This window comes from Mustela putorius, unplaced genomic scaffold, assembly GCF_011764305.1.
Source record: "Mustela putorius furo isolate JIRA1106 unplaced genomic scaffold, ASM1176430v1.1 tig00003890_pilon_pilon_pilon, whole genome shotgun sequence".
Taxonomy (NCBI): domain Eukaryota; kingdom Metazoa; phylum Chordata; class Mammalia; order Carnivora; family Mustelidae; genus Mustela; species Mustela putorius.
In genome coordinates, this window is record NW_025422039.1 from 682,572 (window position 1) to 698,068 (window position 15,497).

Here is a 15,497-nt window from a genome sequence, read left to right on the forward strand (position 1 = left end):
TTTGGATAAAATAGGCAAACAAGTACATAAAATAAACTGTAATGAAGTGATAAAGATATAGAGATTTGAAGAAATTATTTCCAGCTTTTATATTTTGGGTATAGAATATATTGGACAATATTATTCAGGCTTTCAGCTATATAGAGAATATTTACATTTTGGGGCACCTGGGTGTCTCAGTGGGTTAAAGCCTCTGTCTTTGGCTTGGGTCATGTTCTCAGGGTCTTGGGATTGAGCCCCGAATCGGGCTCTCTCTGCTCAGCGGGGAGCCTGCTCCCCCACCTCTCTCTGCCTGCCTCTCTGCCTACTTGTGATATGTCTGTCAAATAAATAAATAAAATCTTTAAAAAAATAAAGACTATTACATTTTTACTTGACAAAAAAAAAAAACCCAAAATCAAACCCAGCTTTAATAAATTTGAAAGAATTATCAGCTTAAAAGTAGAAGAAATTTTCCTAAAACTGAAAAGGAATAATATTGGATTACAGAAGCTCTTGTTGTGCCGAGTTAAATAAATGGAAAACAATAATGGGAATTGTTGAATGAAGATAGTGGAAGTGGGAAAAACAGGGAAACATGGTCCCGGTTTTGGTCACCAAAGATAATGGTGTAAGCTGATTTGCTATAATGAAATGAGAGCTGGTTTGACTTCATTGGAACAGTAAGATCAGAAACAAAAGGAAAAGCAGAAATATATACAAGTTATGAGGGAAAATAACTTTTTCATTGGAAATTTAGTCATGAGTAGGGAGAATGACAAGGGAGAGTAAACTTTTGCTAATGGTCTTTGGGAAATAAGGAAAATTTTTCTCGAGACATTGTTCAAAAATTGAGGGTAAGCATTGTGTTAAAAATAGAAGGATAATCAGCAAAAAATGAATTAAATGAGATATTTTGCATGCTGTGCAACATCGTGAAATTTTTTCCTCTTTAGGAAAAAATGTTTTCTGTTTCATATTTTAATTTGGTTGTATGTCTATTCATTCATTTTCTCTTATCTGATATTGAGAATATTCTTAATTAAACAAAGAAAATATGTTTATGCTTGAAAGCAGGTGAATGGGATCATTTAAATGTGTGGGTTTTCATCTGATCTCCTTCGCTTATGAACTGCTGTTAGGGTTACAGTGATAATCCTAAGTGTGGCTGTTGGTGCCTTGGGTGGATTTGGGTGGCAGAATTTAATTCGTGCTCATAGCACTTTACTCGTATACTTGCAATGTTATTAAGTTTCAACAATTACTGCTGATAAATTACAGAGTCATTTTTCTACAGGTGTCTGAAATCTTGAGCTATTTCTTATATTTTAAAACAGAAAAAAACATTGGATTTTATCATGCATTTTTCTGTTAGAATCTGGAGTTTTCTGAGATTAGCAGATTTGTATCGTTTATAAACTAATTTTAAGTTCTGTGATCTTATATAATGCCTAGATGATGCAGATAGAGAGGATTATAGAAGAAAAGGCAGTATATATACATGGTGTGTTTTGACACATGCTGTGAATTTTAAATCTTACTAGCTGCTGAACATTTCAGCATTTCCCCTTGTCTTTGACATAAATGCTGTATCTCAGCATGGCTCAAAAGGTTAGTAGAGGAGTGAAAAAAAAACACCTCTTCTGGTGAATTTTGAAAAGAAATGTTTGGTTGCACCCTTGGAAATAACACCAAATAGATATATTACCTTTGTAAATGTGTTTAATGAGATACTGGAAAAAGTAACATTTTATTCAGTTGTAATCTGGTTTGTATTTGCTTGATGCACACACACACACACACACACACACACACTTCCTAAAAATGATTGGATTTTCCACTTGTGTAACAGCAGTGGTCTCTAGTTTTGAATAAACATGAACCATTAAACAAAATGATCAGTTTTATGGAAATTTTTTGGGGCAGAGACCCAAGTTTTCAGTGAACTGTTACTATTTAAATTCAAATAATTTTTTTAAATATTTTTATTTATTAATTTGAGAGACAGTGAGAAAGAGCATGAGAGGCGAGAAGGTCAGAGGGAGAAGCAGACTCCCCATGGAGCTAGGAGCCTGATGCGGGACTCCATCCTGGGACTCCGGGACCATGACCTGAGCCAAAGGTGGTTGCTTAACCAACTGAGCCACCCAGGTGCCCCAAATAATTTTTATTTAAACATTACATTAAACAGCAATGCTGTCGTGTACCAGGACCTCAGTGGGCTATTACAGAAAATACTTAGCTGTGAGTGGATTGTACTTAAACTTTCAGAATCATCTAATTCCATAATATATCAAATTCCATAATATAAGAACTTTCCTCCCCCCTATGTATCTTGTATACATTCTTGGAGCTCTACAAAGAAATTACTGCCTTGTGTTTTCCTCCCTCCAACAAAATGGGGAAAACCAGTATTTTGTGGAAGGGTCATGTACAAATATTCATGCTTGGGCTGCATTGATTGTACCTGCTGTCACCAACTGCAGACTCTTTTGAACAACTGTCCTTGTTGACTCTGTCAGAGGAAAGAGGAAGGGAGGGAGGGAGGGAGGGAGGGAGACAAGGAAGAAGGGGAGGATGGGAGGGAGGCAGGAGAGAGAGCAAAAGGCAGGTGGATCTAAATGACAAAGCTTGTGACTAGATGTTCACCAGTGGTCACACCAGATTTTGAACCTCCCAGATGATTATTTAAAGCACAAAATACATATTTCTTTGCAGTGGCATGTATTCTGTTTCTCATTCTCATGAAGCGGTGAGTCTTTAGTTTGGGAATATGCTAGTTATTTTGTATTTATTGTTTAAAATACTTTCCAGTGAAAATGCCCAAATACTAAATATTCTTTCCAAGATAATCAGTTCGAGTCACCTAAGCCTTGTCCTAAAAATTCAACTATTGGTGATAATATTTATGGAAAATAGGATAGGGTGGTGTTGGCTGTTTTTAGTTAAAATTTGTCAGTCCTTAAAGTCATGTGGACTTGCAGGAGAAACATTCCTTAAAACATAAATGAACATCTAAATTCTTTCATGTGTCCTTGTAAATTTTTAAAAACTTTGTTCTGTCATTTTCGATGGTCTTACCATCTGATAGTAGAGAGGGAATGAAATAACTTTTTTTCCAAATTTTTGGTGGTGCAAATTGAGCAACTTAAAAAATTTGTCTAAAAGTTTCAAAATAAATTATGTATTCCCCCAAGAAATATTTATTAGCTGTTGCCCCATGAAGCAGCTTACGGAAGCACCAGCTATAGAATGAAGCTACATGGTTTAATGAGAATCACAGTATTTTGGTAATGTGTGTGAACAATATCTGAACAAAACAATTAAAAATAGGCACACTCCATTGTTCTGTGGCCATTTTTAAACAACATGTGTAGAGTCCGTGGGATATTAGACTCTTTCCCTCGAAACGGATAGTTCAGATTTATAGGTCAGCAAGGCAGTTCTCCATCTGGTGAGCTATAACTAGTTAAATTCTTTTTAAGCTCAAGGTTTAGGGCCACATCAATGCCAACGTGAGTCGACAGCTGACTTTCTCAAGTGTGCAGGAGAGGGTTCCGGATTCTTGCAGTCGTGTTTCTTACCTGCTGATTCACCAGCCCTGGTTTAAACGCTACCCAGAGAGAACACAGCATGGGTGCCCGGCTGCTCCGGTGACAGCAGGTGGCCCATGGAGCTGCTGTGTCCCTAAGTGAAGCCTGCAGGCTTTTCCTATCAGGACGAACGTGGTTGCTTGGGAGGCATGAGCTCAACACCTGTCAAGATGAGATATAATTTAGATATGGACTTCAAAAAGTTGCTCTACACCTTGTGGCCCCGCCGAATTCAGCACATTTATCAGATGCCTGCCCCGTGCTGGGCAGTGTGCTAGAAGCTGAGGAAATAAAGATAAATATTGTTTCTTTACAAGACCTGCGGATCCTCCATGAGAAGCAGGATGAGTCATTAAAAATGGTGCCAGTTGTAATGCTGAACCACAGTCACCATTGGGTGTCCATGCCTTTTGCTGAATGTAAGTTCTTTGGAGACCTTAGTGGATAATGATTGAGATCATTAAAATTCTGCCTTTCAAGTAGTGCAAATTGTTGGCTCTTTAGTGCATGGAAGGAGGGCAACCCATGGGAAACCTAGAACAGTTCTCCCCCAGGGCCGAGGTTCCTCTGTGGTTGGGAAGTCACACAGTTTTGCATGATTTTAAAACCAGGAAGGAACAGATTTGAATTTTTCAGCAAAGCACAAGAGCAGAATTTCAGTCTTCTTGACATAGAGCTGGAATAAAATCAGTGTAAAGATGAACTATTCATGTCTTGTTGCAGGGAAATTATTTGGATCACAGCCTTTATTTTTTTTTTTCTTTGAGTTTTTAAAAGTTAAATTAATTTTTATTCAATTTTTACTCAAGTATAATTAATATACAGTATTCAAGTATAATAAATATGCTAACTTTAGAGGTACAATATAATCATTCATCCCTTCCATGTATTACTCAGTGCTCATCATGATAAATATATTCTTTTTTTTTAAATTTATTTTCAGCATAACAGTATTCTTTATTTTTGCACCACACCCAGTGCACCATGAAATCCATGCCCTCTTTAAGACCCACCACCTGGTTCTCCCAACCTCCCAGCCCCCCGCCAATTCAAACCTTTCAGATTGTTTTTCAGAGTCCATAGTCTCTCATGGTTCACCTCCCCTTCCAATTTCCCCCATTTCCCTTCTCCTCTCTAACTCCCCATGTCCTCCGTGCTACTTGTTATGCTCCACAAATAAGTGAAACCATATGATCATTGACTCTCTCTGCTTGACTTATTTCACTCAGCATAATCTCTTCCAGTCCCATCCATGTTGCTACAAAAGTTGGGTATTCATCCTTTCTGATGGAGGCATAATACTCCATAGTGTATATGGACCACATCTTCCTTATCCATTTGTCCGCTGAAGGGCATTTTGTTTCTTTCCACAGTTTGGCGACTGTGGCCATTGCTGCTATAAACATTGGGGTACAGATGGCCCTCCTTTTCACTCCATCTGTATCTTTGGGGTAAATATTCAGTAGTGCAATTGCAGGGTCATAGGGAAGCTCTATTTTTAATTTCTTGAGGAATCTCCACACTGTTCTCCAAAGAGGCTGCACCAACTTGCATTCCCACCAACAGTGTAAGAGGGTTCCCCTTTCTCCACATCCTCTCCAACACATGTTGTTTGCTGTCTTGCTAATTTTGGCCATTCTAACTGGTATAAGGTGACAGCCTTTATTCTCAAGTAAATTCTCAGTTGTTGATAAAAAGAAAGCCTTTGCTTTTTAGGAAGCATTATTTTTGGAGCAATTTTAGGTTCTCAGCGAAATTATGCAATGTAAAGGGATTTCCCCTATTCCCTCTCTCCCCACACATGCATGGCCTCCCCTATTACCAGCAGTCACCCCACAGTGCTTCCTTCCTTAAAAGTGATGAACCTGTTATCACTCAGAGCTCATGATTTATGTGAGGGGTCACTCTGAATGTTGTACACTCTATGGGACTTGCCAAATGTATAAAGACCTATATCCACCATGACAGTGCCCTACAGAGTAGCTTCACTGCCCTAAGAGTCCTGGCGCTCCACCCTCCCATTCATTCCTGTCTACCTCTTAAAGTGTGACAGCTACTGATCTTTTTACTGTCTCTATAATCTCACTTTTTCCAAGTGTGTAGCCTCTTCAAATTGGCTTCTTTCACTTACTAATATGCACTTAAGGTTCCTTCATGTTTTTTCATGGCCTGATAGCTAACTTCTCTTTAGTGCTGAAAAGATCCCTTTGTCTGGTTGTGCCACTGTTTTTTTAGCTATTTGCTGACTAAAGGACACTTTCTTTGACTTCAGGCTTTGGCCATCAGTGAGTAAACCTGCTAGAAATGGCATGTGTGTGTTACTGTGTGGACATAAACTTTCAATTCCTTTGGGTAAATACCAAGGAGTGCAGTGGTTGGAATGCATGGAGGGAGTATACTTAGTTTTCTAAGAACCTGCCAAATTGTTTTCCAAGAAGACTGTACCATTTTGCACTCCCACCAGCAATGGATGAGGGTTCCTGCTGCCCTCTGTCCGTGCCGGCATTTTATGTTGGCCCAGTTTCAGGTGTCGTCCATGCTGATGGGCTTATGGTGGTATCCCATTGTTTTAATTTCCATTTCCCAGATGACAGGTGATGTCAGGTCTCTTGCCATCTGCTTATTTGCCATCTGCACATCTTCTCTGTTGAGGTGCCAGGAAATCTTTAGACCGATGTTTAAACGGATTTTTTTTTTTTCTTTTTAATTATTGAGTTTAAGAATTCTTTTTATATTTTGGAGAGCGGTTCTTTGCAGATGTATGTTTTGCAAATATTTTCTCCCAGTCTGTGACTTGTCTTTTCATTTTCTTGACAGCGCCTTTCGCAGAGCAGAAAATTCTTTCATCAACACCAGCATGTCAATCCTTTCTATCATAGATCATGCCTTTGGTGTTGCATCTAGAAAATCATTTGCAAACACAGGTCATCTGGATTTTCTCCTGTGCCATCTTTTGAGAATTTAATTGTTTTGTACTTTACAGTTAGAACTGTGATCTATCTGAGTCAATTTTTGTGAAAGGTGAGAGTCTGTGTCTAGACACTTGATGTCGCACGTAGATGCCCAGTTGTCCCCATGCCATTTGCCGAACAGCCCGTCTTTCCTCCATTGGATGACTTTGCTCCTTTGTCAAAGATCGGTCGGCTCTCTTGTGTGGGCCCACTTCTGGGCTTTATTCTGTTCCATTGACCCATTTGTCATTTCTTTTGCCAATATCGCATTGTATTCACTGCCACAGCTCTGTAGTAGGTCTTGAGCTAGCTGGTGTCAGTCCTCCAATTTAATATTCTGTTGGCTGTTCTGGGTAGTTTTTCTCTCCATGTAAACTTTAGAATGGTTTGTTGATATCTACAAAATAACTTGCTGGGATTTTTATGGATTTTCCTTGAATTATAGACAAAATAGGAAGAGCTGACCTCTTGACAGTATTGAATGCTCCTGTCCTTAAATGTAGACTATCTCTCTGTTTATGCAGTTCTTTGATTTTATGCATCAGTGTTTTGTAGCTCTCCTCATACAGATTGTGTCCATGTTTTGTTAGATGTATGCCCAGGTATTTCATACTTTTGGATGCTCATGTAAATAGTGTTGTGTTGGGTTTTTAAAAAGATTTTATTTAAATATTTGATGCAGAGAGAGATCACAACTAGGCAGAGCAGCAGGCAGAGAGAAAGAAGGAAGCAGGCTCCCTGCTGAGCAGAGAGCCTGATTTGGGGCTCCATCCCAGGACCCTGAGATCATGACCTGAGCTAAAGGCAGAGGCTTTAACTCACTGAGCCATCCAGGCACCCCATGGTGTTGTGTTTTTAATTTCAAATTCAACCTGTTCATTGCTGGTATATAAGAAAAGGTCGACTTTTGTATATTAATCTTATATCTCATGTGCTGCTATAATCGCTTGCTAGTTCCAGGTTTTTGGTCAGTTCTTTTGGATTTTCTACATAGATGATCATGTCATTTGTGAACAAAGATTTCTTCCTTCCCAATCTGTATCCCTTTTATTTCTTCTTCCTGCCTAACTGCATTAATTAAGACATCTAGTCGGATATTGAAAAGGAAGGGGGAGAGAGAACAACCTTGTCTTGCTCCCGATCTCAGTCAGAAAGCTTCAAGTTTCTTACCTTTAGGTGTGATTAAACTTTAGGTTTTTGGAAGATACTCTTTTGAAAGATGAGAAAGCTCCCCTCTGTTCCTTGTTTAAGAGTGTTTACAACAAACAGGTATTGCATTTTGTCAAATACTTTCTTCTGCATCCCTTTATATGATTGTGTGGTTTTCTTCTTTAGCTTGTTGATGTGGGTGATTATATTAATTGCTTTTTGAATGTTGAAGTGGCCTTGCATACCTGGGATGAATTACACCTGCTCTCTTTGTACATTGTTGGATTCAATTTTCTAATACTTTGTTGAGGACTTTGCTTCTATGTGCATAAGAGGTGTTAGTCTATGGGTTTTTTGTAATATCTGTGACTGCTTTTAGTATTAGAGTAATTCTGTTGTCATAAAACAAATTGAAAAGTATTCCCTCTGCTTCTGGTTTCTGAAAATATTTGTAGGGAATTGGTAATATTTGTTCCTTAAATATTTGGTAGAATTTGTCACTGAAGCCATCTGGACATGGCACTTTTTGTTTTGGAAAGTTATTAATTATAGATTCAGAGTCTTTAATAGATATAGGCCTATACAGATTGTCTTCCTTCTTGTGTGAATTTGGCAGATTGTTTCTTTTAAGGATTAGTCCATATTTGATAATTAGATTATCAAGTTTGTAGGTGTAGAATTGTCCATTTCTTTATTACCCATTTAATGTCTGTGGGATCTAGAGTGATGTTCTTTCTTTGATTTCTATTATTAGTAATTTGTGATCTCTCTCTCTCTCTCTTTAAGCTAGCCTGGCAAGAATCTTTTACTGACCTTTTCAAAGGTCAGTAAATGATTTTGATTTGATTGATTTTGTCCATTGATTTCCTGTTTTCAATTTTATTGATTGGTACTCTAACAAGAAGACTTTTTCAAAAGTCATTTTGTGATTTTGAGTTGCAGATTTTCTGGAAGATCAAAGCCAGACCATTAGTCAGGAAGTTCTTTTTATTAACAAATATTTGCCCAGTTACATATTCTCTACCATTTGGATTCAGCATTTGGAATATATTATTTTGTAATTTAGAATTTTCTAAAAAATATGTAAGACATTTTACAAATGCTTTGATCTAAAAAAGGAAACACTACCAGTATGAGTTCACTCAGCTGGAGGGAACATGAGGTATTATTTAATTATAAGAACAATAATTATTTCAAATTCATACTTAATAATAGTTGCAATTAATGAGTATTAATTTGCTATATCATCCCACTAAAATTAATGGTAAATTGTTTTTGTAGTGTTACTGTTTGACTTACCAAAAAAAGTAAATCCTTCTATGCTGAGCAATAATTTTATAGATAGCATCTGGATCTAGAGATAATCATTAAATAGCTCTCATTTAATGCAGTGAACATAAACCCACACCTTGAAATAATTCACAACATAGGTTACGATAGGAAAGCCAGCCTAGAAGTAAAAACAAGAGTGCTTAACTTCAGACTATGCTAATGGGTAGGCAAGCACTCTCTGCATGAGTGAGATAAATAAATTAGCCAGGAGCTTGGTGTAATTTGCCCTTTCTGACTTGGTTCTCACAGAGATATGACTGTATTCTATTACTGGCATGCACAACTTATTGGAACAGACAAGAAATCTGAAATCACCTCTGCTTTACTTTAGCTGGGCTCCTAACAGGTTGGGCTTTGAGGATCATGAAACTAAGCAGCTCAAACTTGTAGTTGTTCAAACTCATGGGATGCCCAGTTGGTGCCAAGTGTAGTCTCACAATGGGTAATGGCTGGTCTGAGGACACAGCAGCACACATTTTCAGGGTAAGTGAGGGTGGGGGTGGCTGAGATGGGCTTGGAGAATTAGGCATGGGTCCTTAGAGCATCTTGTATGCGAAGCTTACAGAATGTCCCGTCCCTTCTAGGGGGACATTACCATCGCACACACATGCACGGGTGTGTGTACCTGAGGGTTGGAGACTGGCCAGTGCCCCTGAATCCTGGCCAAGGTCAGTAACACTGTCCAAAGTGCTGACAGCATGGATTGGAGCCTGTATGGAGTGGGACTCTGTAAGCACACACCTTAGGAGGGGAGGCATGGGTGCCCCAGACGTTCATAAAGTTCTCAGTGGCCTTGATGGGCCACCAGGGATCGGGGAATATTGGAGCAGCAGCCTAGATATGGACCTCATTCCTCCTGATGGAGAGAGATTCCCAGATATCTTCAGGCTTTTCTGAGTCCAGATGTCCTTGCTGGTCCAGTGGCCAAGGGGCACCCCTGTGTGGGCCTGGGCCTTGATTCCAGCTGCCCACCTGGGAGGAGCAAGTAGAGCCAGAGGTGGAGGGGAATTTAGGTCATACTCTCTGTTCCACTCCAGGGACTGGAGTCCATTGTGATATGCTAAAGGATGAAAAACAAGCAACAAACAAACAAACATGAATTTTCTGTGTTGAGGAATGTTTAATCTCATCCAGAAGATAAGGCATCTTGAAAAGACACCACTTACACATAATTGAGTACAAACTGAATTTGAAGTGTCGAAGAAACCAGAACAAATGTATTACAGACAGGCTGTGGACTAACCGACAGAGTCTGTCTGGGCTTCCTTTCTGTCTGTGGGGAAGGGTAGATTTAAGTAGTTTTAGAAGGAGATTAAGAGCTCAGCTAGAGTGGGAGGACTAAGTCAGCTCTATTTTCTCCAGTTGTGGGAAGTTCCAAATTTCTAAGATTTTACCTGGAAAAAATATATCTAATTTTAAAAAAAACAGAAGCTGGAATATTGTTTTATAATCTCAGTCTAAGGCTGTTCTGCTGGTAAGACATACAATAGGCTTTTGATTAAAATGGCATTGTAATAGGTGCACCTAGTGAGACAAGGTTTGAGTATTTCATAAATATGGATTTATTATATCAGAATTCACATAAGGGTGTCTCTGGCACTCTGATCTGAGTCATACATAAATCGTGAACAATTGTGGTGTCTTTGTTTTTTCTTTAAAACCCATGACAATGGACCATCACTTTTCCTTTAGTATTCTTAAGCCTCTCTGAGAACCTCACTTGGAGAACATTTGAGCCACTGAAGGATGAGTGCATTTAAAAATTAAGATTATTCCATGGACTCACTCTCATTAATACAGGTGGTTATTATGAAGGGAAATAAAATTGCTTTATCTTACTTAACTGCAATACTCTCTATTTTCATATGTTAATTCTCATAAGCTTATTATTTGTACTCAACTTGCTTTCCCCTCTAAGTGATAAATAGTAGTTGTTTAAAATTGTTTTGCCATCTCACTTGTCAAAATCCACACTTTGTAAATAATTCTTTTTTTTTATTTTATTTATCTGTTTGAGACAGAGATCATAATCAGGCAGAGAGGCAGGCTCACCACTGAGCATGGAGCCTGATGTGGGGCTCAATCCCAGGACCCTGGGATCATGACCTGAGCCAAAGGCAGAGGCTTTCACCCACCGAGCCACCAGGTGCCCCATAATTCTTGTACCTTTGAAAGATTTCAGGAATCATCTTTTTTTTTATGATAGAAATAATATCAGATTATTCATGAGAATGATACTCATTTAGTGGGATTCACATGTTTTGTAATGATGCGAAGAAAAAAGAAAATTAAATTGGGTCTTGACAATTTTTGCTTCAGGAATCATGGTAGGAAATCTAAACATTTCAGGTTGAAAACAGTAGTTAATGGAGGTTTGGGATGGTTCTGGAGGCTTCACCTTACATGGATTAAATTCAGTTAGAAACATGCTGAATGCCTGGGAAACACTGTCCAAATCCTGAACCTCTCCTCTCCGGTACCTTATAAGGATGTGACCACCTTGTTTTTGACCACACAAGTCCTTGACTTCTACTATGTTGAAGCCTCTAAGTTAGGGTTATAAAAAAAAATTGTCATTTAAAAATAAATTTTATAAATTGTTCTTCCAAAGAAAGATTATAGCACAAATGCTATTACTTCTTCTTCTTCTTTTTTTTTTTTTAATTTTAAAAGACTAAGCTTCATATGCCTTCTTTGAAGAAATTAAAAAAAATGACAATATGGTTTGGAACGTGGAACACTGCCTTTTACATCTCTCTATGGGGAACATGTCCTTATATCATCTTTTGAAGGAACTTAATAAGTGTTGACTTGTCTTAGCAGAGTGAGAATAATAAAAACAAATACTTTCAACCCTCAGCAGTCCTCTCAGTGTGTGAGTCCCCATTGTACTCCCTGCCATGTTGCTGTGTGAGTTCCATTGTATTATTGTGTAATGGCCCACTGTACAGTTGTGGGGGTTGACTCCCCATTACATAATTGTGTGATATCATCACTGTCCAGTCGTGTGATTCCCCATTGAACTGAGGAGAGAACCAAGGCTTAGAGAAGAGTGAGTTACACCCAAGAGTTGGCAAGGCTGGTGAATGCCAGTCCCACCCAAGTCCAGTTGCAAAATCTATGCTAGCTTCAGTGGTGAGATGACAACAGTGTGAGCAGAGGGGACTAGCATCAAGACAGAACCCTAAAGGAGACTGTGGGGGGCCAGGGCTGGGAAGAGAGCAGGTTCCCCTAGAAACACAATTAATGGAAATAGCCCTCTCTTGCCGTGAATCTGCTGTGTGATTTCAAGGTGGTGGTGAGGTCCCTGGGACCCCCTGCCTACAGGGAGACTAATGCAGGTCTGTTCTGCTCAACGTGCTAGACCCTGAGAGACTTCTAGGCTAATACTAGAGTTAGCTCCATTGACTATGACCTGTAGAGAACACCCCTCTTCTGGAATTTTCTGAAGTACTAACCATACCCCAGTTATAGGCCACCACTTCATGCTGCCTGTGCACACACCCATCATGGGGGCTTCCTAGGCCTTCCTGTGCCACAGACCACTTTGGGGCTTTGCTGAAGTCTGTGTCCCCTTCTCATAGCAATGGTTATAAATGCATTATATTTTTATATATATGCCAGTTACAGTGAAGGGCTGATATCAATAAATCAGAAATTGTAATGTAATGTCTCCTTTGTTATTAACTCATTAAATAACAAAATCTAGTGCTGAGTCAAAAAAGATTATTTGGAAGTAAGGAGGAACATAAATGATATTTCTAGATATTGTGACAATGATTGCTATAAGACGGTCTATAACTTATGATGTAACAAACAAAAAAGCATGGACACTACTGAGGATACTGTGGTTTATCTATGTTCATGATTAAAGAAAATGCTGAATTTTAGCTGGAGGTTTAATGAAAATAAAGATGTAGTTTTAATCTGTCTTCGCAGGCTCCTTAAATCAGATCCGTACCTCATGTTATGAACTGCTGAGTCATGGTTCCCCAATTCAGTTTCTATGAAAAACCCTCTTGGGCCTTTGATTGGACTTCTAATGAGTCTTTAGCTCAAACTGGGGATGACTGAGCATTTAAAAATGCCGTCTTCCTGTCTGTGATCACGGGAGTCTGTATTTTACTCAGTTTTTCTTTAATGTCATTCAGTACATTTTTTATAATAATCCCCATAAATGTTCTGCACAGCTTTGTAAGATTCATTCTTAGATACTTTGTGTATTTTGTTATTATTTGCTATTCTCATTATCGTCAGACCCCAACTAGAGTTTAAGATGAAATTGGTTTGGGGATGTTGAGCTATTAAACCAGTCACTTAATGACTTTTGGACTTTCTGCCTCTGCAGTCGTATCATCTGGAAGTGATGGCAGTCGTTTTTTTTTTTTTTTTTTTCTGTTTCTTTCCCAATTCTCTGCTTTTAATTCTTAAATGTTCTCTTATGTACTGATAGGACTTTGAGAGTGGCTTTCAGCAGAAGCTGTGATGCCTATGAAAGTATTCTTCCTGATTTTAAAGGAAATTCTTCTAACAGTTCTCCACTGAGGGGCAGTGGGCTGGAACCAACTTTTAGCAGCCAGCAAGAGCCATTCGTTCACTTTTCATGAATTTTGTAAGCCAGTTGTTAAAACACAGTCATTATTAAAGATTAAGTTGTATAAAGTTATAGTTAAGTAAATCATGTTAAAAACAAAGGTAAATTCTCCAAACTCACCACGTACTACTCTCTTTCATGGCATCTCACTCTTGTCTATGCTCTTGAGGTTATTTTAATCTCTTAATCTGTACTGTGGAAACACAGTATAATGAAGTGACATGTGTGACCCTCTTACCCTTGCGATGGTTGGTGATATCACACTGACAGCTGGGAATTGCCCATGATGGGAGTATGTACACCACAGAAGATGGTGAATGCTACCAATCAGGGGTTTTATTTTCTTTACTACCGACTAACACACCTCTGATCAAGACTGATGTTTGCCATAGGTTTTAGCATTTTCTTGGCCTCTTAACTAAAAGCAAGTAAAGGAGGGAAGAGAGGAGGGAGAGGAAGAAGGAAACAGGAAGGGAGGGAGGGAAGAAGTCAGGAATGCCTGGAACAGGGGGTTAATCTGAATCTGGGATTTTCCACACAGATCACTATGATGCCCCGCTGGCGTCCACATTGCCACGAGAGTCCTTCAGCTGCTCGTCGCAGCTGTCCAGGAGCCACGGCCCGGGGTTCGCAAGTCTTAATCACAGAGATGGTGAGTCTGATGCTGTCTTGCTGTTAGCCCATGATGAGTCTTTCTCAGAGAGAGTAATGACCATTCTTACTTAATATTCATTCTTGTGGCTCGAAGAGTAATTATATCGCAGTTGGATGGAAGTGAAGAAGCAGGTTCAGCATTGTATCATTTCTAGCTTCCTACATCTGTAGCATTCTTCTTTTCTGTTGGTTCTGATGTTTCCCTTCCCTGCTGATGGTTGGCAAGTGGTCATAAATGAGATCCGAATCAGAAGGGAATTACTGGAGGCTCCGGATTATTGTCATCCCTTTTTAGTTTCAGAGCACCCCACGGATGGATGACTAGCAAATGTGCTTATTGTGGGTAACTAAAACGACAAACACGGGGCTCCTGGGTGGCTCAGTGATCTCGGGGTCCTGGAATCAAGCCCCATATCTGGCTCCCTGCTCAGTGGGGAGCCTGCTTCTCCCTCTCCTCCCAGCTCCTGCTCTTTCTTCTATCTCTCTCACTCTTTCTCTCAAATAAATAATCAAAGTCTTAAAAAAAAAAAAACAACAACAACAAATGAATGAGCCAATGTCACAGGCACTGGGGACACCCAGCAAGCCACTGGCTGGCACCAGTGAGATGGGAAGCTGACGTGGGGTAGTGATGGGGAAAGAGCCCCATCCCAGGACCTGGCCTGGAAGGAGCCGGGGCAAAGCCTTCTGTTGAAAATAGATTCTGATCGTACCAGTGGGAAGAGAGCTGAAGGCCTCCTTTCTTGTGGGGAGGGGTGTTCATTCATTCATTCTTGCTCCTTGACTATCATGGATGAAGTTGCTTTCACTTTTGCACAAATAATAGTTCAGCAGACTGAGTAATATAAGCACTGAAAATGCCAATGTTTTACTACCTTGGAAAGGGATAGATTAACTTTTTTGGTAAATGATCCATCCAGAAAGTAAAATTTTAAATTGACTGTGCCCCCCCCCCAAAAAAAATTGACTGTGTCCCATGTAAATGTAAATTCTGAAGATTATTATGATGGAATGGAGCATTTGCCTCCCTTTATTCAGTATTTCTAAGATCACAGTTTAAGTATAGCTTGAATTTTATTGTGTCCTCAAAAGTCATGTGCAGGAACCCCACAAGAGTCAAATAGACTGATAGGACCCCTTAAGGAGATGGTGGAGGATTTTGGTGAGTTTGGGGGGGATGGAGAGATCACACTGCTGAGGACCACCTTCATGACCTTTTACTATGAAGAACAATTTCTGGCCAGA

At 39.3% G+C, this 15,497-nt stretch overlaps 1 protein-coding gene across 1 annotated transcript in view; it reads left to right on the forward strand.

Annotated features, from left to right (window-relative positions):
* LOC123388156 (contactin-associated protein-like 3) overlaps positions 1-15,497 on the forward strand; it is a 148,536-nt gene that overhangs the window by 12,672 nt on the left and 120,367 nt on the right. Inside the window, 1 exon segment of the mRNA XM_045067369.1 lies at positions 14,140-14,250. Within this exon segment, the coding sequence (XP_044923304.1) occupies positions 14,140-14,250 (111 nt within the window).